Here is a 26,246-nt window from a genome sequence, read left to right on the forward strand (position 1 = left end):
TGCTATAGTAACAAGTTTTATCGAAAAATAAAAAGGTCGAAAATTGACCATTTTTAGAAAAAATCCTTGTACTATAGTACAGGGAAATTTTCGAAAAATGGCCGATTTTCGACCCTTTTATTTTTTGACATAAATGGTTACTATAGCACAATAAACATGCGCAGAGTCGAATAATGGGTTCTGCACATGTCAATTGTGCTATAGTAACCACTTTTGACATAAATCGTTACTATAGCATAATAAACATGCGCAGAGTCGAATAATGGGTTCTGCACATGTCAATTGTGGCTATAGTAATCACTTTTGACATAAATGGTTACTATAGCATAATAAAAATGTGCAGAGTCGAATAATGGTTTCTGCGCACGTCAATTGTGCTATAGTAACCAGTTTTATCGAAAAATAAAAAGGTCGAAAATTGGCCATTTTTGGAAAAAATCCCTGTACTATAGTACAGGTAAATTTTCGAAAAATGGCCGATTTTCGACCCTTTTATTTTTTGACATAAATGGTTACTATAGCACAATAAACATGCGCAGAGTCGAATAATGGGTTCTGCACATGTCAATTGTGCTATAGTAACCAATTTTTATATAAATGGTTACTATAGCATAATAAACATGCGCAGAGTCGAATAATGGGTTCTGCGCATGTCAATTGTGCTATAGTAACAAGTTTTATCGAAAAATAAAAAGGTCGAAAATTGACCATTTTTAGAAAAAATCCCTGTACTATAGTACAGGGAAATTTTCGAAAAATGGCTGATTTTCGACCCTTTTATTTTTTTACATAAATGGTTACAATAGCATAATAAACATGCGCAGCGTCAAATAATAAGTTCTGCGCATGTTGTGCAAGAGTAACCACTTTTGACATAAATGGTTACTATAGCATAATAAATATGTGCAGAGTCAAATAATGGTTTCTGCGCACGTCAATTGTGCTATAGTAACCAGTTTTATCGAAAAATAAAAAGGTAGAAAATTGGCCATTTTTTGAAAAAATCCCTGTACAGTACAGTACAGGGAAATTTTCGAAAAATGGCCGATTTTCGACCCTTTTATTTTTTGACATAAATGGTTACTATAGCATAATAAACATGCGCAGAGTCGAATAATGGGTTCTGCGTATGTCAATTGTGCTATAGTAACCACTTTTGACATAAATGGTTACTATAGCATAATAAACATGCGCAGAGTCGAATAATGGGTTCTGCACATGTCAATTGTGGCTATAGTAATCACTTTTGACATAAATGGTTACTATAGCATAATAAAAATGTGCAGAGTCGAATAATGGTTTCTGCGCAAGTCAATTGTGCTATAGTAACCAGTTTTATCGAAAAATAAAAAGGTCGAAAATTGGCCATTTTTTGAAAAAATCCCTGTACTATAGTTCAGGTAAATTTTCGAAAAATGGCCGATTTTCGACCCTTTTATTTTTTTACATAAATGGTTACTATAGCACAATAAACATGCGCAGAGTCGAATAATGGGTTCTGCACATGTCAATTGTGCTATAGTAACCAATTTTGACATAAAGGGTTACTATAGCATAATAAACATGGGCAGAGTCGAATAATGGGTTCTGCGCATGTCAATTGTGTTATAGTAACACTTTTGATATAAATGGTTACTATAGCATAATAAACATGCGCAGAGTCGAATAATGCGTTCTGCGCATGTCAATTGTGCTATAGTAACCAGTTTTATCGAAAAATAAAAAGGTCGAAAATTGGCTATTTTTTTACAAAATCCCTGTACTATAGTACAGGGAAATTTTCGAAAAATGGCCGATTTTCGACCCTTTTATTTTTTGACATAAATGGTTACTATAGCATAATAAGCATGCGCAGCGTCAAATAATGGGTTCTGCGCATGTCAATTGTGCTATAGTAACACTTTTGATATAAATGGTTACTATAGCATAATAAACATGCGCAGAGTCGAATAATGCGTTCTGCGCATGTCAATTGTGCTATAGTAACCAGTTTTATCGAAAAATAAAAAGGTCGAAAATTGGCTATTTTTTTACAAAATCCCTGTACTATAGTACAGGGAAATTTTCGAAAAATGACCGATTTTCGACCCTTTTATTTTTTGACATAAATGGTTACTATAGCACAATAAACATGCGCAGAGTCGAATAATGGGTTCTGCACATGTCAATTGTACTATAGTAACCACTTTTGACATAAATGGTTACTATAGCATAATAAACATGCGCAGCGTCAAATAATGGGTTCTGCGCATGTCATTTGTGCTATAGTAACCACTTTTGACATAAATGGTTACTATAGCATAATAAACATGCGCAGAGTCGAATAATGGGTTCTGCGCATGTCAATTGTGCTATAGTAACCAGTTTTATCAAAAAATAAAAAGGTCGAAAATTGGCTATTTTTGGACAAAATCCCTGTACTATAGTACAGGGAAATTTTCGAAAAATGGCCGATTTTCGACCCTTTTATTTTTTGACATAAATGGTTACTATAGCATAATAAACATGCGCAGAGTCGAATAATGGTTTCTGCGCACGTCAATTGTGCTATAGTAACCAGTTTTATCGAAAAATAAAAAGGTCGAAAATTGGCCATTTTTTGAAAAAATCCCTGTACTATAGTTCAGGTAAAGTTTCGAAAAATGGCCGATTTTCGACCCTTTTATTTTTTGACATAAATGGTTACTATAGCATAATAAACATGCGCAGAGTCGAATAATGGGTTCTGCATATGTCAATTGTGCTATAGTAACCACTTTTGAAATAAATGGTTACTATAGCATAATAAACATGCGCAGAGTCGAATAATGGGTTCTGCGCATGTCAATTGTGCCTATAGTAATCACTTTTGACATAAATTGTTACTATAGCATAATAAACATGTGCGGAGTCGAATAATGGGTTCTGCGCATGTCAATTGTGCTATAGTAACCAGTTTTATCGAAAAATAAAAAGGTCGAAAATTGGCCATTTATCGAAAAATAAAAAGGTTAAAAAATGGTCGAATTTCGACCCTTTTATTTTTTGACATAAATAGTTACTATACGTCTATAAGATGATCATAATGCAATATATGCACATATATAGCAATATTATTGAATATTAATAATAGTATTTTAAAAAGTGCATATTTTGGCCACCAAATTTCGACCCTTTTATATACGTTTTTTTTTATATACGCTTTTCGATACGTCTATAAGATGATCATAACGCAATATATGCACATATATAGCAATATTATTGCATAATAATAGTATTTTAAAAGTGTATATTTTGGCTATTTTTCGAAAAAATCCCTGTACTAAAGTAAAGAGATTTTTTCAAAAAATGGCAAAATTTCGACCCTTTTTTTTGACAGAAATAGTAACTATACGTCTATAAGATGATCATAACGCAATATATGCACATATATAGCAATATTATTGCATAATAATAGTATTTTAAAAAGTGCATATTTTGGCCATTTTTCGAAAAAATCCCTGTAGTAAAGGGATTTTTTCAAAAATGGCCAAATTTCGACCCTTTTATTTTTTGACGTAAATAGTTACTATACGTCTATAAGATTATCATAACGCAATATATGCACATATATATAGCAATATTATTGCATAATAATAGTATTTTAAAAAGTGCATATTTTGACAATATTTTGCAAAAAATCCCTGTTCTGCATAATATTATAAAATGTTGATATTTATTTTTCGAAAATATCCCTGTACAAAGTACAATGAAATTTTTGAAAAATGGCCAAATTTTCATGCCCAGAATTACATAATGTGGTCTTTGCATACCTCAATACATATTTTAAACAGTCGATATTTTGGGCATTAAAAAAAAAAAATCCCTGTTATAAAATTTTATAAAAGATGGCCAAAATTTTACCCTTTTTATTTTTGTTGACATAACTGGTTACTACATCTCTATAACATAGTAATAATGCAATATCTGCAATATAGCAATATTACTATTGCTATAATTTAAAGTTCATTTCCTGTACTATATTGTCAATATTAGGCATATAGGCCTATATTCTAATAATTATAACACTAATAATACTAAAAGAAGTTGCACATGATTTATTATAGACTTATCAACTGGTAGTTGATTTTATTAGAAGTATGGCATGTTACACATATCTATCATTGTATTTAAACTAATACTTTGCAGTTATGATTAGCAAAATACCTGGCAAATTAAATTACTAAAAATCACAAAATATATTATAAATTGGATTTTAAATGAAGAAAAACATTATTTCTCTGTATTTTTTAAGTCCGTAACAATTGTTTTGAATGACAGTACAATGTTTAAAAGGCTCAAGGTAACATTATTGTATTCACTATTTCAAGTAACAAAAATCTCATTTAAATGTTATTTTAAAAAAAAAGACAAAAAAGGTAAAAATAATATAACATAGCTTTGGCAAATACAGACCATTTTGTGAAAACCATATCATTCTGCTGCAAAAAAATAAACGTATAACAGCAAAGATACGCTAGGTACTCCAAAATCACACACATTATTCAGGTTGTACCACCCCTCAAACATGCCCCTTCCCTCCCAATATCATCATGGTCTACCCCTAGCATTGCACTTTAAATACATCATGATTCATTTGTTACTTAAATACACATTCAGCATAAGAAATTGGGCTGCAAAATCTGTAATAACCTGGCAACATATTATTAAATCTTTAATCCGCGTATAACACACATGCTTTATTGTTTTTGTTGTTTAAAATTGTTAACAAACATGTGATGGGCTATTTTAAAATTAAAACAAAAAAAGTTAGCTACTTGTTTTGAAACACCCACAAAATCTTTGTCCGGCAAAGCGTCAGAGCATCTTAATACTGCTGTATGCTGGGCTTTCAATGCTGCCAAGATGTGTTATATTTTGTTTTAATGCATATTTCACAAAATGTCAACTTGAAACTACAAACTCCACATAAGCATACTGTATTTTCATACATTTCTCTTTGTTAATATCATTGTTATCAATAAAAATGTTTTACCCACTGTTCCAATGGTATCATTCATTTGTCTGCTAGCAGCACATATAAAGATATTTGTAAAAAGTTTATGGAGTAGTCTGAATTAAGCAACTAAAATGAAACTAGAAGTGATGATAAATAGGCCTAGAATGTGATGGATCTTATTCCCTTGTGAAAAAAGAAACCCCCTATAACAATCTGGTAACGGAAATATTCTGCATAGCCTTGCAACTCCATAGAATTATTTATCTGATATATTTTAAAATTAGAAACACCTAGAAAATTCAATATCTAAAAGCAAATGGAATCTTTCCTATTAGTGTTCTTAAAGCAGTTTCCACATGGGCCTATAACTGAATTAAATAAATAAATTGCTAATATAATATAATAATATAGTTAATTTTCTGGAACAGTATATTGTGGATTTGAAACAAACAGTTGAGTATGAGGAAAATGTGCATAACATTTCTTACGATACAAATTATAACATATATGACCGAGTATAGTCCCATGGGGCCTGGATATGAAATTTGGAGATTATACTTGAGTATGGGATTTCACTTGAGTATGGGATTATACTTGAGCATGGGATCATACTTGACCATGGGATCGTACTTGAGCATGGGATTGTACTTGAGTATAGGATTGAACTTGAGCATGAGATTGTACTTGGGCGCGAGATTGTACTTGGGCGCGAGATTGTACTTGGGCACGAGATTGTAATTGAACATGGGCTTGTCCTTGAGCATAGGATCGTACTTGAGCATGGGATTATACTTGAGCATGGGATTGTACTGCAGCCTGGGACTGTAATTGGGCATGGGATTATACTCGATCCTATACGGTAAATCTTATTATGTACACTGTAATTTTATTAACAGTTTAATAGTTCAATAAATTATTATTTAACTCCTAAAAATAATATGTCATAAAGAAATTAAGCTGTGGCTATATTCTTATATAAATCTCAAGTATTTAAACTGTGGGGTGGAAATTATTACTAATAAAGTATCTATTTTTAAATATTTTATCTATCTATTTATTGAAACCATTTCGTAAGGTTCTGGAGTTTATTGATGTCACTATGTAAGAGTATGACTTATAATTGCATGATACCTACCAGAGTAGCTAGTTCCTGTTGCATGGAAAATCAATAATAATGGATATTAAGGGTCAAAGTTGAAGGCTACAAAAATCCTTGATTTATAACATATTATCTGTCTCCAACAAAAGGCAAATATTGACCTTGGAAAGTTTGTCTAGACCTACTTGTTGAAGACATGTCAACACTTGTTGCAATAAAATAGATTGTTTTTTAAATAGTACACAGTTGTAAATAACATTATTATAATCTAGACTACAACATCTTCACTAGTTCAGCAGCTAACATTTAAATGTTCTCCAATTACTGGGAATTTGTGATATACGCATCAAAATCCATTTATTCCTTTAGGCAAAGAAAGATATCCAGCAATCAGTTTTTGTTTGACACTCCAGGATCGCTTCATAACGCTCAACATCCAGTAGTAAACATATATTTCATTTGGTCCATGCATGCTTTTTCTATATTCCAACGATTTAAAAAAACCACAACTTGCCCGAGCTCACCATTTTCATCCGCACGTTTCGTTCCAATTGTTAAGAATTATTGTTTTCCGTCGTATCATTTTCCTTTCCTTTAACATTAGATTTATCTTTAATTTTCTCTGACAACTTTCTATCTTTTGCACTTCTCTGTGTGTCATCTTTGGTTGTTATTGCATTGGCTGATACAAGCCTTTGGCCTGTCATTGCTTTGTTATATGGAGGTAATTCCTCCGTGTCCAATATGTTAAGAGAAGTCCTTGTTTCACTGTCTAAATATTTTACATGTTTTAATCGAGGGCTTGGCGTTCGATGACGATCAGAACTTAATCTTGATAAATTTGATCGTAAAGACGGACTAGATTGCAACAAATCGGTTGGCATTTGACCGCTACCAACGACTACGTTTGGTGCGGCACGAATGCTACTTGGTTCATTTTCTAAATACACATCAAGAAAAATGCGTTTAGGAGTTTTACCCTCTCCGTCTGGTAATTTGACAGATGCGGGATAGTTTTCAGTTAGTGAATTATTTCCACGTATAATTTTACCTTGTTCACGCAAGCGTTCTTGTTGTACTACTTGTGAAAAGGCATTTTGATATATTAATAACGGTGGCTGCCTCTGTAAAAACAACAAATAAATAGATTGATATTCCTCACTGATAAATGCTTGCCGATATGTGTACGTGATGACACACACAGAATTTTGTAAATACTTTGACATGATGATGAAAAAATGGATGGATGACCCTGTAAAGGTACAGTAGGATCCCTCTTTTGGGACACCCTATTCAGAGGATACTCCAAATATTAGGGGACACTTTGAGAAAATACAGTATTTATCTAATATTTGTCCCCATAATAGCAATACAGTGCCCAATAAGTATGAACATTTTTGCATCTAACTAAAGGACATTCATTCATCATTGATTATTCATATAGCAAAAATTAATTATGAATATTTTATTAGCAATAAACACGCAAGTTTTTGAGTCAATGTTCGGATAAATGTTGGTAGGCTTTAGAAGTTTTGTTTATCTTAAAGAGGAAGTCTAGGTTTATTATTTTTAGTAAATTTCAAAATATTTCCTCACTAGGAAAAAGTGCTTATTTTTTTTTAAAGAACAAGTAGAGGTATCAACACCAGGCTAGTGATCTAGGTGTCGTGGGTTCAATCCCAGTCAACAATTATTTGCAATTTTTTCACAATATTTTCAAAATGTACATTTGCGTCAGACTAGAGTGAGCATCAATTCACCAAATTATTCCAATTCTAGAGCAAAACAACCTACAAAAATGATCTATAATTCATGGAAAGTTATTAGATTTCAGAGAAACTGATCCAAATGATTCCAAGTTCTTTCATTTTCATTTTACGTAACCACGAAAATTAATTTTGACATGAAATAAAAAGAGTGTAATCTAAGCAGGTGAAGTGTACTTACCACAGGCGGTGTTTGGTTGCCCACTGGGCTTGGTACGTAGACTTGATGATGTCGTTGGTCTCCCCGTCTAGGTCGATTATTATAACTAAACATGACTACACAACATACCACCAACAAAAATAACGTGAAGCAAGTAGGCGCTAGAATCCAGATGATAATAAAATCAAATTGCTGGTTTTCTTTTACTACTGTTGGCTTATCTGGAAAATACAACAAAATTATTACATAATGCAAGATTTTGATTAATTAGGAATAAAGGCAACATACAGAAATTATTATGGTCAAATAAACACACATTCATATACAATGTTCTCCGTATATTGAACCCTAGGTGAAAAAAAATGGGTTCTTCCCGCTTTTATTTCTTCAAAATAAATCATGAATACTACTGCATAAACACATAATCTAAAAGCAGACAATCATGTATGTATACTGTACTATTAAACCAATTAGTGGCATTTCAGAACGATGAAAATAGAACATTAACACAATTATAATGTTTCTTATTCAGTGTAAGAGGTGGAATGAATATCCGATTACGACATCAAGAAATAAATGGCTGTTCTCAGCGCAAAATAGTCACGAAAGGTCATGATTGTGTAATAATAAAACATCATCATCAGACAAAATCGATGAGTTTCTTATTAACCTGGCAAGTGCGTGTCGGTTCAAGTTGAAATAAAACATTTAGTCATTACAATGAGTGAATTAATGATGAACACATTATAGCGAAAATGTTATGTATGCTGAAATTATTCTGTGCGTCATAACGCGGCTGATGTTTTGTGAAATTAACTGTATTCAAAATTATAATCACAACGCTCTATAACAATGGTATGATCTCAAATATACTACTGTACTATAGAAAGTAATACATACTTTACAAAAAGTAATAGTTGTTTTATTACGCTAGAAGTGACTTCATTTTGATCTTAAAATAACTAATTCATAGCACATAATGAATTCCTGTTCCAAGAAATAAGAAGTAAAGTTTTAGGTTAATCAAAAATCTTTGAAATATCTGTGTTAAAGACAACACTAGCATGTACATCACCGAGGCGTTGCTTGCTTCCGTGTACACGCAATGTGAGCGTCATTACTTAATAGAATCATTTCATGTACTGAGTAATTAACCGTGGAGTGTAGACAGAACAATAGTGTATTTGATCGCTACAGTCAAATGGAAGGCAATTGAATAGTGTGTCTAGACAGACGAAAATGATAACAATCATCTTACAGGAAAAGGGTTGGTTGTTAAGATCACCTAATGATACTAGTATGGTTTCCAAAGATTGAATTTTTTTTAATGGTGTCTTTTTTGTTCTCATGCTATTAATCTTCGTTTTCTAAATGAAATATCAATTGAAACAATATATATTTTAATAGAATATTTACTTGATTTTGCTTAAATTTCAAAGCATTTAATTCCACAATGATAAAATGTTTATGATTTGACAAAACAACGTTTCACACAGCCTTTTATTAATTGTCATGATTATGTAAAATAACTTCTTTTGTCATTATACAAAACATAGTTTAATTGCTTTTAATTTCTGTTTATTTTTTTAATGGTGTAATCAAACATTTTGTCAAAAAAAAGAAGAAAATATAACTTGGGAATGGTTTAGGGGAACATTGCATATTATTTAAACAACAACCAGGAAATAGATTTATCCAGCTTGTCTGACAAACTATGTTTCACCTAAGCCATTTTCTTACAGACGTGCCATATCAGACTATCATGCAAGAATATAACCAGTATACCGACTTTCAATGAGAAAAGGTTGAGGTATATCTGTCCAATAGTGTCCCTCAAAATGATATTAATTGAGGGCGCCCTATACTGTTACTAAAAATTGTAGTTCTTATTTTCTGTACCATACATAGTCCACATTATCATTTTTTCGATTGTAATGTGAAAAGATTGCGGCGAAGGCATTAAAACACTTGACCGCTTAAGACGACGTCACAAGGGATATGATGGCTTTCGTTCTCTAGGAATATTCCTAGTGATGGGTCTTGGGCAAGTCTGGCCCATTCTGACGGAAAACAATATTGGCATGGTAATAATATTACCTGTATATACCCTGGGACACAGTTCTGTGAGAAAAGGGTTATAGCATTTAGTTTATTTCCAGTGTTCTCAACCACAGAATGTCTGTGCTTCTACAAAGCCAATTGTCACTATCAAACTGTATGTGACAACAAATGTGATGTGCCCATATATGGACACGATGATGTCATATCACTACCATATTTGGGCATATCACTACCATATTTGGACACATCATACTTTTTTGTCAAACTAGTTTGGTAACTTGTAGACAGAGCTTAAGCATATATATTGGTTGTTGTGCAATAGAATTGGTGCACACACTATACCCACAACACAGTCCAAAGTGCTATTTTGTGTTTCATGTAAACAATACACCATGACATCTACAATCGGTAATTGTTATTTAAACTTTCATTGTCAAAAAACAAAAAGATATTTGGAAATTCCTTGAAACCTGATAGAAACAAAGCCGATAAATAAGCACAGGCAACAACAATGTATTTTTAATTCTAACATTTATATACCAATTCCTACAATTGTATGCTTGGAAATTTCATTAAATGTGTAGAGCCACTAAATTTCAACAACCATTCCTAGCTTTCATTACTGTAAAGAATTATATAGGCCTATTTATTGCCAATTTAGGTTCGTTGATTTTTATAAGAGCAATTTTTGTGACATTGAAAATCGGATTGCAATTCTTTATAACATAATTAACGTCAATTGATTTTTCATCAAAGGTCAACTAGGGTCAATTTGTGGAAAGGGTTATATTATCTACTTAAGAACTTGGTAATAAAAAAAAAATCATCAATAAGAATAAACTTTATTTGTATAAAGACAATAACAAATAAATAGTACCTTTCTAAAAATTATATAATAAAATAAAAAAAATTTGGCAGGTAAACTGGTAAGGTAGATAACTTACTGTTTGAAGATTTTAATCACTTGGAGATATATTTCCTCCCTAAAGGCCACATGAACTTCTAACCTCAAATTAACAAGACCTTGGTCGACATCGCACCTTAGGTTTGAACGGCCAAATTCACTTACCTTTCAAATAAAAGAACGCTAACCGAGTTAACGTCTACAGTAGGTAACACGATTAGGACAGAGTAAAACCATTGTTTTTGTGATACGTCGGAGGGCATGTGTTTCTTCAGCTGTATGTGCCCTTTCGGAGCATAGACATAGCATTAACTACTGTATGCCTCAAGCTTCACTGATTGGCTGAGCAGAAACGATATAGACGAGACTTGTTCTACGAGCCAAAGACCAAGTGCTTTGACAACAGCTGAATTGAAAGCAATAATAAGTCATCGGTAGTTTTACATAGTTCTCAAGCACAATAGGTTGTCTTGTTGTATACTCTATGCTATTTAAGTATATTCAACAGTTAATACGCACCATTGACTCCATTTGTAATCACAACATATACACATAGTCTATTACTATAAAGCATATCAAATACATTTTGAATGAGGGGAGTACTAGCATGGGCAGTAAGACCCTGTCGCTTTTAAAATGGTAAACATTTTTTTTTAACCTGCCAATAAGAATTTTTATCATTGCATTGACATTTCCTATTTCAACAAAAAGTAAACTACGTATGATGATAATTTCGTATTCATTTTTACCAGATATGTTATCAGTTGTAAATACTTGTGAATATCAAGAAAATGTAAACATGTAATTTGTAGACATAACAATTAACATACTAGTCATCACAGTACATTTATAAGATACCGGCACATAGGTCATGTTTAACAATGTGAACACTTACTCATGACAAACATTTATAAAAAACAGCATCATTATCCATTATATGATAATGCTGAAGATTTCACATCAAATGTTGTACATTGTTGATAATAAACATTGAATGTGAACCTAGCAGTTGAATAAATCTAGTGGCAGTTTTCATCGCTGTTGGTTGTGAACTAAATAAAATTAATAAAAGAAAGAAATAAATCCATGACATCATGCGCCCTCTGTAGATATACTATTGTAGGGATAACATATAAATAATATATATTGCCTCAGTGAAATTCAAACTCTTTTGACAAATTCCAAGTTAATTTTTGGGGGACCTATCAGGTACCACTACATACTTTCATATTCGTGGTAAGGGAGGAGAAAGGAAGAGGGAGGTGAAAGAGGGGAAGGGAAGAGGAAAGTAAGAAGAGGAGAGAGGTGAATTTATACCAGAGTATACATAATATTTCCATATACCGTAGTCTGTACAAACATAACAACCACTAGACAGACATAACATACTTAAGCTGAAAATGTATGCAAAACCATAAGCCACATTCCAGCAACAGACAACCATATCATTTTTCATCACAAAGACACTTCCTATCTGAACAAAAAACAGTACCATCCACAACAGAATACCATAGTTTTTCAAAACAAATACCAGGATAACATTGTTTTGTGAATTATGTCTGAATTTTTACACATTGTACAATATCTGTAAATAATGTTTGCGCTATACTGCATTTGAATAAGATAATCCTTTGTAAAAAGGGGGTATTTGGCAGACCACAATACAAACCAATGAAAGGATGTGAAATAATTTGGTTTACTAATCAATTCGCATTCATATTTTATCATTCTTTTAATTTGCTAAACATTTTTTTTAGTATCATTGAATAAAGCTTGGTTCCCACTAGAACGTAACGCAAGGACGTAAACGCAACGCAAGCGTTTTAACCAATGACAAGCGAAGTTATAGACAGTTACAAGCAAATAAGCCATCGCTTGTGATTGGTCAATTCACTTGCGATGCGTTACGTCCTTGTGTTGTGTCGCTAGTTGGAACCACGCTTAACCTTGCTACGTTGATGTAACGTAATTCCTGGGCGGTCATTTCTGATCTGATTTGCGACACCTACTGTATGACCTTGGAACTCTCAAAAGTGGATTGATGGATTCTTGTCGATAACCAATGGAATAATATGCGTAGATCAAGTTTACTAAAATTAGAATGTACGGCCTAGCCAACCGTAACCATTGAAGTAACCTCAAAGTATTTAACATATTCTGAACAATAACAAATATTATAATAGAAAGAGCACTGTACATAACTTATATTTGTTTGTGCAATTATGTGTGTGTACACAATATATTTTATTGTATACCTATTTATTATTTTACTAATAATTGTCAATCTTCAAGAAGAATTTCTGTTGTTATTTTATGATGATGGACAAATAAAGCATTTCAGTATTCAGTATTCAGTATTCAGTACATGGTACTGTACTGGTACATTATCAAGTTTTGGAATGTACGCCCACCATGTACAAAACATGTATCAAATTAATGGAATTAATACTACAGAATAAAATTGTTTAATAATAAATGTATCCATTTCATGTATAATATTTTAAGACAGACATAACAATAACATAAATCCCTCTTTAAAAAAATTGTAAACGTAGAATAGAATCGTCATATTATAATCCATATTTCATCCATATTTCGAATACAATCCATCTAATTATATATAAACAATGTAATCTAGACATAATACTATTTGACAGTATATCTTCATTTTCTTTTCACACAACTTTCTAAAACTGTTAACTTTACTAAAACAATTCAATTTAAACATAAGAATAAAGAAATGTTATTATCAAATGTTGTCAGTATGAGATGGTCATGATAACAAATGTGAACAAGTAACCCACCATGAAGAAAGTTTAAACCAACACTGTACTACTAATACAGTATAATTAACAATGTGAATGTGAAGTTATCATGATGAAGAAAGTTATACCATAATAGTATAGTATTGGTATCTCATCCAAACCAGACTTTAATATAATTAGTTAAACAATCTTAGTTTAAGCAATCTTGAAATAACAATGGAGAATATTTTAAAACATTTGTTGGTTGGTTTGAAAAGGTCATGATTAACAGTGTGAACAAGTTACTCATGATGAAGAAAGTTTATATACAAAATCTGTTTTCAACACTTTTTTTTGTTATCACCATCAAGAGAACAACTTAATAATCCAATGAAGGAAGTTCCTAAAGCTCTGTCTACAGTATTAAACTTGATGTGACAAAAAAATGTGATGTGCCAATATATAGACATGATGATGTCATATCACTACCATATTTGGGCATATCACAACCATATTTGGCCAAATCACACTTCTTTTGTCAAACTAGTTTGATAGTGTAGACAAAACTTGCATTATAAAACCTTTTATTTAGTTAATGATGTTGCTTTCATTTTATATGTTATAATGTACAGTATTACACCGATTATGGCTATAATCTAAAGAGCAAAATTGAATCAACATTAATATTTGAATGCAGCATGGCTTCAACACACATTAAGTTAGCCATACTCGGCAGCTCTCGCTGAGTCACTCACTTGAAAGCTGTATTTCCGCTTTTGCATTTAATACACACTTTAAGTCGCATCATTGGTTCTATCAGAACAAATTAAGTTTTAATGGGTTTATTTAAAAAAAAAGTTATTTTCATGGTGTTATCGAGAAAAATAATTTGACAAATCTATTTAAAAAAAAATTATTTCAACAAGAAACTTTTAATGTATTTTAATATTTTATATGTTATGTATCACAATTAGCAGTACATATAACATTATCGCTGTTTATTTTTATGGTTATATAACAACAATTATTTGTAATTGTTATGGTTCTATTTATCAAGATAAATTAGTTCATTATAAAAATATTTTGTCAACTCAAAACTTCACTTTACATTACTTATACTCCTTGAATCACTGGTTCCATGAAAATGAAAATATTTTTTTTTATAATTCTATAAAATATATTTAAAAAAAAAACACTTGAAAATTGAAATAATTTATTATTCATACAAATAAAATTACTGTAAGTCTGGATTTTATATATGAGGGGGGGGGGGGGGAAGGGACAGGGCCTAAAAATTGTAAAATAAGGTGATGAACATCTACAGTAATGTCCTATCTTTTGGATTGTGATTTCAAAAGAGGGGGATAGGGGGAGGTGGGGATGATAAACATCACTGTCAAGGATACAAAATGAGAGAAAGCTAAAGGCCTACAGATTTACATAGCCTTTTCTAATTTGCTATATTTAGATATAAAAAACATACCGTAAAATCTTCTTCTTTAATAGTAACCCACATTTTAATAGTAACCCACATTCTAATAGTAACCCCCTTCTAATAGTAACCCCCTTCTAATAGTAACCCCCTTCTAATAGTAACCCACATTCTAATAGTAACCCCCTTCTAATAGTAACCCCCTTCTAATAGTAACCCACACTCTAATAGTAACCCACACTCTAATAGTAACCCCCTTCTAATAGTAACCCCCCTTCTAATAGTAACTCCCCTTCTAATAGTAACCCCCCTTCTAATAGTAACCCCCCTTCTAATAGTAACCCACACTCTAATAGTAACCCCCCTTCTAATAGTAACCCCCCTTCTAATAGTAACCCCCCTTCTAATAGTAACCCCCCTTCTAATAGTAACCCCCCTTCTAATAGTAACCCCCCCCCCTTCTAATAGTAACCCCCTTCTAATAGTAACCCCCCTTCTAATAGTAACCCCCCTTCTAATAGTAACCCCCCTTCTAATAGTAACCCCCCTTCTAATAGTAACCCCCCTTCTAATAGTAACCCCCCTTCTAATAGTAACCCACATTCTAAAAGTAACCCACATTCTAATAGTAACCCTCCTTCTAATAGTAACCCACCTTATAAGTCAATCTATAATAATAACCCACTACTTCAAATCAAAAACTATTGACAAAATGACATTTATAAGACTGGTTGTTTATGATGCAGCCGTATTTTGAAAACAAGGAGATAATGCATGTTGATCTCGCAAATGGGGGAGGATTGAGTGTTTTTGAGTTTATAAAATGAAGTTAGAGTTCAAACAAATTATTTATTCATACTGTTTTATTATTTTGCTATGATTTGCTGACCGGAAAAGTTGGGGTGGGTTACTATTTCAAGGTGCCTAATTTAAGATTAGTAATACTAACCCACTACTCTAATAGTAACCCACTACTCTAATAGTAACCAACCCTAAAAAACAATCAAAGAATAATATAACCGAGGATTACAATTAGAAGATTTACGGTATTACACTTACTTTACTATTTACAATGCACTAATGTTCTTACTATCAAGCTTGGATGAACTACTTGTCGGAAAGCACAGACTGGTTAAAACTAGCCCGATGTATTTTTTTAATAAAAATGTTCATGTGACTAAATCACTATGAATCATTTCTACCAGTTCTATTATGCCCTATAAAAGTAATCTGAAATGATTTTACCTTATGAAGAAATTGAACAAAAATAAACGAACAAAACAATGTTAGAATTACGTTTTCAGAGTTGTGAATAAAATGTGAAAACATGAAGCATGAGTAATATGATCTAACCACACATGCGCTCTGAAATTCGCAGGGAAAAAAAACGCGTTTAAACAAGGAAAAAACATCTGTAATTTCACTGTATTTAAACTTGAATACTGAAACCCTTTACATCTAGTAGATAGTACTATAGATTTTCCACAAAAAAAATGTATGATCTGTATTTGAATATCAATGTATACAAACTACTGAAAACTGGAAATACAGTGTTATAAAAATGTCATTAAATACATTCGTGTATTGAAAAGCAATTATACACACAATCATTTTTTAATTGAAAAACCAACTGAATTCTACCTGTACGTTGTTGAATGAAGATATTACGGAACTCACTTCAGCATGATATTGTATAAGGCACGTAGGAAGCTATCTGGGCGTTAAGCGTCTAGACCATCATCAGACAGTGCTTTATCAGTCTGATCAGGTGCATTAAACACAAATGAATGTTTTTGGTCTCCGATCATGAGATCGCAAATACGTCACGGTTTTTAAGCAGGAGTGAAACATAACCATTCTCTTTAATCTATAGTTTTACACAACACACACAGCTGGAAAATTATCGCTGAATGTGAATCTGAATTTTGAATTCATTATCAATAGTTTTAATAAATCATAAAGGTTTATTTTTTTTCAAAAATCAACATTAAAAAAGTTGACCTTAAAAAAATTTCAATTCATAACTTGTAATCTCAGGACAGAAAAAAAAAACCAGAATCTTTTAAATCAATTGATAGAGTAAATAAATAACACATCTTAACAAAATTTGAATTTGTAAATATAGAAGAACTGATAGTATTTAAAAGTAATTAACAATAATTGTAGTTTACTCTTTTTCAATGAATACAATTTTATAATAAATTTCTGTATTCTGTATAAAGAAATTATATCTATAATATGTATTTAAAAAAAATTTTTTTTTCATTGAACTGTTTATTAACTATGTATTATATGTTTTTAGCTTTAATATTCATATGGGATTATATTTTTAATTTTATACAATAATAATAATAATAATATATAAAATTGTGAAAATGCGATTCCCAAATCCTAGATGTCAATCGATACAAACTATGGGGTAATTGTAGAATTTTTGATCGATACCAGTTTTAGAAGTAGAGTTTTTTTACAGATAGATAAAAAAAAAACACAGGAAGATGGCTAGCTTTGAAATAAGGTCAAAAAGGTCATCTATTTATGGATTTAATCAGTAAGAGAAAAACGTGCAAACGACAATGGCTTTGCGCATGCGTTTACATAATACATTCAATCATTAACCGGCGCACTCAAAATACATAATTTCAATGAGAAAATACTTGTAAAAACATTACTATATTATTTATAACTTTCTTTAAATATGATTGCTTGTTTTACCATTTAATGTTATTTTACAAGGCCGTGTGGACGCTATATATTGGTAATACGTAAAATTAACTACTAAAAACTAAGAAATAAATAAAACAAATTTCAAAATCAGTATCAACATAAAGCGAAACCATTATATTACAATAGGTGAATTTCTAATTCGATCACCAAATTTATTCCATAAAATTGTCGAACGATAAGTGGATCTTTCCTTTTTATGTTCTGTGTTTGGATGAACAACGTTTAGTATATTTTCAGGTATTGTTTTCCGTTTTATACAGTCAATTTAAAAGATAAAAATAAAAGTGTTAAGTATCAATTGTAGGATTCTCTGAATAGTTTAGTACTAAGGATGATGACATTATAAATAAGAAAAAATCCTCGTCAACACTCTAGCGTATTAAAACTAATTATACTAAGAAAAGATCAAGAAATATCAGTATTTGAATGAATGAATCTTTAAAATAAACATTGTTAGTTAGTAAAATACATTTGATATATATTTTTTTTCCTCCAGACATTTTTTAGTGCTACAGTATATAAGTCTGTATAACGCAATGCAATATGATGAACACGATAGAAAATGTATTTGAATGTAAAAGGTTGTGTCGTAATGACGTGATGTATGTTAATACAACTATAGTCTTGACATCGACTTTATCGCAGAAATTTCTTAGTACATCGCAGACATGGTTATTAACATAAGTCGCGATAGACTAGGAACTCCGGCGTCAGTATCAACATACATGTAAATATATTACAAGGTCTCCCTATAGAAATGTTTAGGACATTAAGGCCCAGATTACATGAAGAAACTGGTTTAACGAGATGTTACAAAATACGATATAACATAAAAATCACATTTAACAAGCTCTAATACTGCATTAAGCAGCAACAAAAATTGTTCGTAGACAAAGGCTTTAAATAGGGCGATGAACTGTATAACAAGTGTAACTTAACACTGAGCTTCTTTGCAGTTAGTAAGCATGATATACTTGCACTACTTCAATGCTACTTCTGTGTGTTTTAGTACAATAAGTATAGTCTAGACTACAACGATGGCATTACGCATTTGATTACTTAACCTACATTAATTATTCGTCTGTCTCAGTTTTTGCCGCGCATTAAACGTGAAGTGCGAAAATCTTCATGATGCGGGTAACTGATGACGAACATGTAAGCCTTATCAATGTAACACTCTCTAGGGATAATCTTGGCATTATTGTATGAAAACGAATTTCAACTATGATATCTTTAAGGACCCTCTTAGGAATCTATATTCAAAACGTTCTTAATTAAACACATACACACCAAGGTCAGAGCATCATAGAAACTCTTAAATTTCTCAGAACCGATACATTTTGATACTTCGTAAAATAATATTCAATATGAGTAATTTTCTTTTCAATGTAGCTTTTATCACAATGGTGATAAAAACGTTTATGTTAAAATAATTTTAGTGGCCTTTGGGCAAACTTAAACTACTCTTTACTACTAGATTTAGTAAAAACGGTATGAAATAAAAATTTTGAAAAATCCAAGAAATAAAGTTAACTTATAATTTGTACAAATAGGATCCCCACCCTACCCCACCCCCTTCACAACAATGCACTTAATTGTAGTCTTACGGTATCCTTAAAACACGCACTGTATGTAAAATATATAATTTTCACTCCAGTGCAATTGAAAATTAAATGAAGGACTCATCAAATGTTGGAGCCTCATTTTATTTGTTTTTAAATGGTTATACTATGTATTCTGATATTAAGTGAAAATCCAGTTTATAACTGGACTTTTAATATATCATTATCCTATTGAATTGAATATTAACTTAGAACTTATTTGTTACTATTCTGTACCATCACAAAAATGTAAAAGTGTAAAAATATTAATGTCGGTTACTTTTGAACATGCGCCTTAAGGTTAATTTACATTTTATAGCGTCTGAAAATTTGTGGTTTTAATGTCCGTAAAAGTAGGTCAACTGAACTAATTGGGTTAAGCTTGGCTAAATTATACATAAACATTCTGGAATAGCGCAGCTGTGTATGTTATGAATACACAAGTCATAATGATGCTGATAAATAGGACTGTTACCTTTTTATTAAAATGCCTCAGGTTGTATTCCAAAAGTAGGTCACCTAACGACTGCCCTTGACTCCTGTGTCTGGACACAGGCTGAGAGAATCCTCTTAATTTATTTTCAATTGACATTAATCTATCCTGGAATATGATTTGTTAAATCTATTACTACAATGCTAGTAGGAAGAGTAATTGGTTGGCTATTAATAAATTTAATAGGTCACACTTTCATTCAGTCTACCAGTATTTTATTGACCAATTCCCTTTAGAGTCTTTAGTAAAGAAGTTAAACCAAAATTGAATAAAATCTTTGAAAATTCACAAGAAAATTGAATTGTTGGATTAGCATGTAATCAAAATCTAAAAATAAGTTTGATGATAATTTAATATTTCCTAATAGTCTTCCTAATATTATATTAAATTTTTACGTTTCAGACAATTTGGTCTTGCAGATAATTTTTCTTACCTAATAGCTTTTTTTTTATCTTCTTGGATAGGCAAAAAAAGGGGAAGATAATAATATTAATAAAAAATGCGTTGTCGCCAAAGCCAAACAAACCCAAAATTTGAGAAATCTAGCTTTTTTCTGTTCGGTTTTTTGAGTTAGCATAAGCAAAAAGTATTTTATTTTAAACAAATTAATTTTTTAATATCAACTATTCGCCAAGGTCTAAACCTTCGATGAATATCTTTGTTTAGTTTAAATTGTTCTATAGCGCCCTCTATGGGGGTAGTACCGTTTTTTTAAGGGAATTTATTTATATTTACCGTACATCACCAAACACAAATCAGTCTTTTTTTAATAGCCAATCGATCCCGTTTTATTATTTTTTTTAAGTTTCAAAAGTAAAAAGATACAAAATAATTGGTAAAATCATGAATAAGGAAGTGACGCTAATTAAAGTGAAGTATTGTTAATGTTACAGACACTTCACATACAGAAGGTTAAGAATACATAAAAATGTATTTAAGGTCAAATTTGTAATATAATCTTTCAATATCTAAGGTTTTTTTGTATGACTTTCTGTTAATAATCTGCAAACCTCATCTACTTCCTTTTGGGTGATACAACCATAATTTCTCTGAAATTTCTTCTATTTATTCCACATATACAACTTTTCTTGAAATTTGTATACCAACATGGAAGATGGAAAAATCTCTCCTATCTACAGACTTCCCAACATGGAAAAGTGAAAGGAAAAGAAGAATTTATGAAAGCATAGCCATGCGAGAAATTCACCAAGCTATAGAGGCTAGGATCATAAACAATCTCAGGCATCGGCAAAAATAATAATGTGCTTTCCAAATGCGAAAAAAACATTATTAACTTAGAAACTAGGCCCTAGCAGTAGAAGAATATAAATGTTCAATAACAAAATGATTGGAAAAAAATTGCTTCTTATATCAGGAACCTTTCAGGATTACCGGGAGACTTGAGAGGTCTCTGTATCTATCTTTACGTCATTTACTGTATATTCCGCTGATGGTGTCAATATCCCATTACACATAAACTCGGACAAAATTCATTTTATTTATCATAGTGACCTCCCCAAGCCATAATTGGGCTTAAAAGAATATCAAAGTTAGTATCGATAAAGTTTCAAATCTGCCCTGGGAGAATCAACGATTTCAGTAACCTTCAGTAAAGGAATATATGAAATATATTAAAATATTTCAACAGATTCTACGATATAGATTGAAGGCTTTTCATGGCTTTCCGTTTCCGTCTAAAACATTACACATCACAAGTAAGAAACTACTTTAATAGAAGCATAAACAATACATGCTATGGAATGACCATATTGTCTGGGATAGAATCACATTGAAAGTATAAGCCTAACTTTAAAGCTCAGGTACAGGCATGAATTTTAAATATAATATTTGGTTAATTGTACATAAATCAAATATTTGTAACAGAAATCGAGACGAAAAAACATGAATTTCCCTTAATATGGTGAAATACAAAATTTGGCAAAATTCTTTCATAAAAACCAGGAAGACTTTTTTTCAGTAGTTAGGTAGTTAACCTAATGTAATAACATGTCTGGTGACTCCCTAGACGGTGAAAAAAGATGGTGGATATACGGGGGATAATTTTTGCTATAGCATGAAAATAAAAATCTGAAGTTGAATAAAAATATCAGAAATGTAATATTCTAGTTATATTACCTATATTTAGTCATCTGATAATATTTTTTACCACACCATTTATTTTTCATAGCTTTTTAAAATGCCTCTCTATTACAAAATTTGTGTACAAAAGAATAGAGATTTTACTGAGTAATTTGAACTATCCCCCCCACTGATATGAAAGTGCTTATTTTCAACAAGGTCGTGTAACACAAATAAAATCCCAAAAATTATGAAATATAGGGGAAACTATAGATCAATAATTATTGGAATGTATGATCAATAGAAATTTTTTGCCCGCACCTGGCCTTTAAGTTTAGATCTGATCTACCAGCCTTAAAAAAGGTATTTTTGAACATAAAATCACATAAAGTTTAGGGGGGGCGGGGGGTGGGCTTATACCCGAGTATTTAAAAATGCAGATTGTCAAAATCAGCACATGTACTGTGTATTCAATCATGGACATCCCTCCTCTGAAACCTCCACACTAGCGCCCTCACAATGTGTTAGGACGTGTACGTTGCCTATACATGATGTGTAGAGTGCCGGAAAATTAAACTCTTAATTCATGTCATTTGTCGTACAATATCTAATATTTTAAACATCAATTGAACAAGAAATTATCAAGCAAAAAAGCAAATAACAATGTTTGTTAGATAGAATTGTACCAAAGAAATTTAATAACTTGTTTATGGCAGCTGCTACCAAATAGGAGTTCTCCGTTTTGGCTACTTGTGATTCGAGCATAGTGTGTGCAGCGATCTTCGCCCGCGATGGAGTGTAAACAATACAGGATACCTAGGCCTGATATGGTCTAGCTTATATTAGCCTAGCTTGGTTATGATAAAAGGAAGGTGGATGCGGCGTATGGAAGTTGCTAGACGGGTCGACTATCACAAAATTAATACTCGCCCTTACCAAATACATACAGCACCTACTGTAGATCTTCAAATTATTGGATGGGCTTATACCAGAGTGCCTCATATTGCATTAAAATTAGTCAAAAGTCGGGGTGGCTTAAACCGGAGTATGGGCTTATACCTGCATCAGTACGGTAAACAGAACCTTGGAGATCAGTTTTTAGTCGTGTGCAAACAATTACTAAAAATAAAAAACTCTATAGTTCAAAATGTCGGTCGGTAATAGGTCGGTTGGTCGGTAAACACTAACTAAAATTTGCACGACTGGGCCAGCCATGTATGGCCTTGTTAAGTATAGGATTGATCAGGGACAAGAAATTTCAAGTTAATAATGTAAAATAATGTAGACATACTTGAGCCCACTCCTAATATAACATATATAAACAGAGTGTAAATTGCCTAAAGACCCCATTATATCTCAAATGTGAAAACTACAACATATTGAACATAAAAACTTCTATTAACTGGAAAATAAACTGTTTACGATATTCTTCAAGAACAAAGTTTATGATACACAGACAATAGTGACAAACTATGTATAAACTTACCCTATTGTATTAAAATCATTTCCCTTTCTGGTTGTTCTTACTATGTTTCGACTAGCAATAAATTTACTTTCAAATAAAGTGACAGCTGCGGATATACGTGTAAATGTAGACACTTATTGTTGTATAATAAATGTTATATGTAAATGTCTATGTAACAACAGAGAGACACTGAAAAGATTACAAGGTTTTTGGTTGGTCTATGTGCCCCATGGGAGGCGTGGCTTGATGTGATACTGTCTTAACCCTAAACCCTCAACCACTGTCAGTGTTTTGTGTTTGTGCAATCATGTGCTACTCTGACTAATACTGCTGCTGTCTGAATCACTAACACTTTTTTCTGTCTAAAGTTTAATATCTAATGTAAAACATTCATTTTGTAACACATTGGTCAATTGTCACTTTCTGTAAACAACACCTGCTGTTATTAATAATTCCACCAAGTTCTTCCACTCAGTTGAAAGTTCTTCCACCCAGTTGAAAGTTCTTCCACCCAGTTGAAAGTTCTTCCACCAAGTTGAAAGTTCTTCCACCAAGTTGAAAGTTCTTCCACCAAGTTGAAAGTTCTTCCACCAAGTTGAAAGTTCTTCTACCAAGTTGAAAGTTCTTCCACTAAGTTGAAAATTCTTCCACCAAGTTGAAAGTTCTTCCACTAAGTTGAAAATTCTTCCACTCAGTTGAAAGTTCTTCCACCAAGTTGAAAGTTCTTCCACTCAGTTGAAAGTTCTTCCACTCAGTGGAAAATTCTTCCACTCAGTTGAAAGTTCTTCCACCCAGTTGAAAGTTCTTCCACCCAGTTGAAAGTTCTTCCACCCAGTTGAAAATTCTTCCACCCAGTTAAAAGTTTTTATATTAAAAAAAAAACCGAGACAATAATGTAACCTTACCTGTTAAATTGGAATAAAATTTACTATCTGTTTCACTATTTTGAACTGTAGAGGGAGTTGTTGACATAATACTGTTATTGGATTTGGAAGTTGTACCATGCAGCAATAAGCATTCTATGTCACATATATGTTTTGAATCTAAAAAATATTAATAAACAGAAAACATCACTAGTAGTAGTATAAAAATGAATATTAATAATACAAATAATTTTAATATTAAATGTCAACAAAAGAGGAGAAATATTGTTTTAACAGCTTTATAGGGGACACTTTATTTTGTCCTTAGTGTATGTTGCCTTTATAGAGGCATTTTCATAATTAGATCATTCCATTTTACAAAGACAATAATAATATATAGCTTTAATTACATAAATGAAAAAAAAAACAACTTACCATCTTTCTTATGAAAACTAAATATTGCATTAAAAGAACTAATCAAACATTCTTGACTGTCTTGCACTATAAGTTTTAATTTATTATCTATTGATTCCAGCTGAAATGGAGTTGTCCGACTACAGCAATGTTCACTATTAAATTCAATCCCAAAAGAATCTGGGCCTCTCTGAACAACTTTCACTACACACGGTTTATCATCGGTCTTACTTTGCGGAAAAACATTTAGTTCTGTAATGTTCACAAATATAACGTGCCGTTTTGGAGCTTTAATACGATAGTGACATTTATGTGGGCCTTCTTCTAAACTTGCATTGCGAAACCAAGTTATGTTATTAATGTCTTCATTATAGAAGGTCCTTGAACAATCTGCAAGATTAAAATAGTGATATGTTACTAAGTATATAGTGACAGTTTCTGCTGACGGATTAGCCCGAAATTAAGTAGTTACGTAGTACATCCACCAACTCGCAGTGTGAATGCACTCTACAGACACTGGAATCATGCCAACCTGAACAACATTTGCAATACGCGATATCAGTGATGTTCATAATTGGATTTGATGTGAATATAGAGATAAACCATAAAAATCTCTTCAAATCTCAAGCACAAAATGTATCCAGCTAAATATCAATGAGATGTTGTTTTAATTATTATTATTATTCAATATGTTCACAAAGCTAATAACAGCAGTTGAAAATAAACATAATGTCAAAAAAAGTAGGTCAAACTGTTTTATTGTATAAATACATGCGTATGTTGAAATTTGTTCTCACAATGTTTAACATTGACAATATAAATAAGAAAACAGAAATCATTATTCATTAAACACAATGTTTTTAGAAACTGAATTTATAATATCCAGATAAAACAATGTTGAAAATCATAATTTGAAACACTTTGCAACCATATTTAAAACCCTATGTTTATGCCAAGTGATAGTACATATTTAGGCCTAACAAGCTAGCTTATAATGTCCCTGTAAAATTTCTGGTCAGAAAGAATAAACATCAAATTTATTAATTAACCAATATTCTTAATTCTCATATAATGTTGCTAAACAAAATTATTACTTAATTGAGTCTTAATGTCTAACATTGAATTGGGTAATTATTAAAATGTTCAACCACAGTGTAAACACAGACTTCATATTTAAACGATATACATGTAGACAGGATTCCGCCCACTCTGGCTACTGTTAATATGCTAGCGTAAATCATTGTGTTGCTTCGTCATATAGGATACCATGTCGCAGTAACATTTCATGTCAATTTGTTTTTGTTGTTGCCGATATTGTCCTGTTCGAATAAAGCCAATAAACTATCGCTATATTAATCAAAGCTGGATTTTATTAGGAACTTTACGATTTTAGTAAACATGAATCACATCCACGTTCACATGGATGGTAGTCGACTCGTACTCATCCACACGTATATGAA

At 31.7% G+C, this 26,246-nt stretch overlaps 1 protein-coding gene across 1 annotated transcript in view; it reads right to left on the reverse strand.

The window, feature by feature from the left end:
• Window positions 1–3,824: 3,824 nt before the first annotated feature.
• LOC140056111 (uncharacterized) overlaps window positions 3,825–26,246 on the reverse strand; it is a 48,165-nt gene continuing 25,743 nt past the window's right edge. Inside the window, exons 3-6 of the mRNA XM_072101367.1 lie at window positions 24,808–25,176; window positions 24,415–24,552; window positions 8,025–8,224; window positions 3,825–7,201 (exon numbers count right to left, since the gene is read on the reverse strand). Coding sequence (XP_071957468.1) covers window positions 6,632–7,201; window positions 8,025–8,224; window positions 24,415–24,552; window positions 24,808–25,176 — 1,277 coding nt within the window. The 3' untranslated portion in view covers window positions 3,825–6,631. The remainder of the gene's footprint in view (window positions 7,202–8,024; window positions 8,225–24,414; window positions 24,553–24,807; window positions 25,177–26,246) is intronic.

Source organism: Antedon mediterranea, chromosome 8 (genome assembly GCF_964355755.1).
Source record: "Antedon mediterranea chromosome 8, ecAntMedi1.1, whole genome shotgun sequence".
In the NCBI taxonomy this organism is placed as follows: Eukaryota; Metazoa; Echinodermata; class Crinoidea; order Comatulida; family Antedonidae; genus Antedon; species Antedon mediterranea.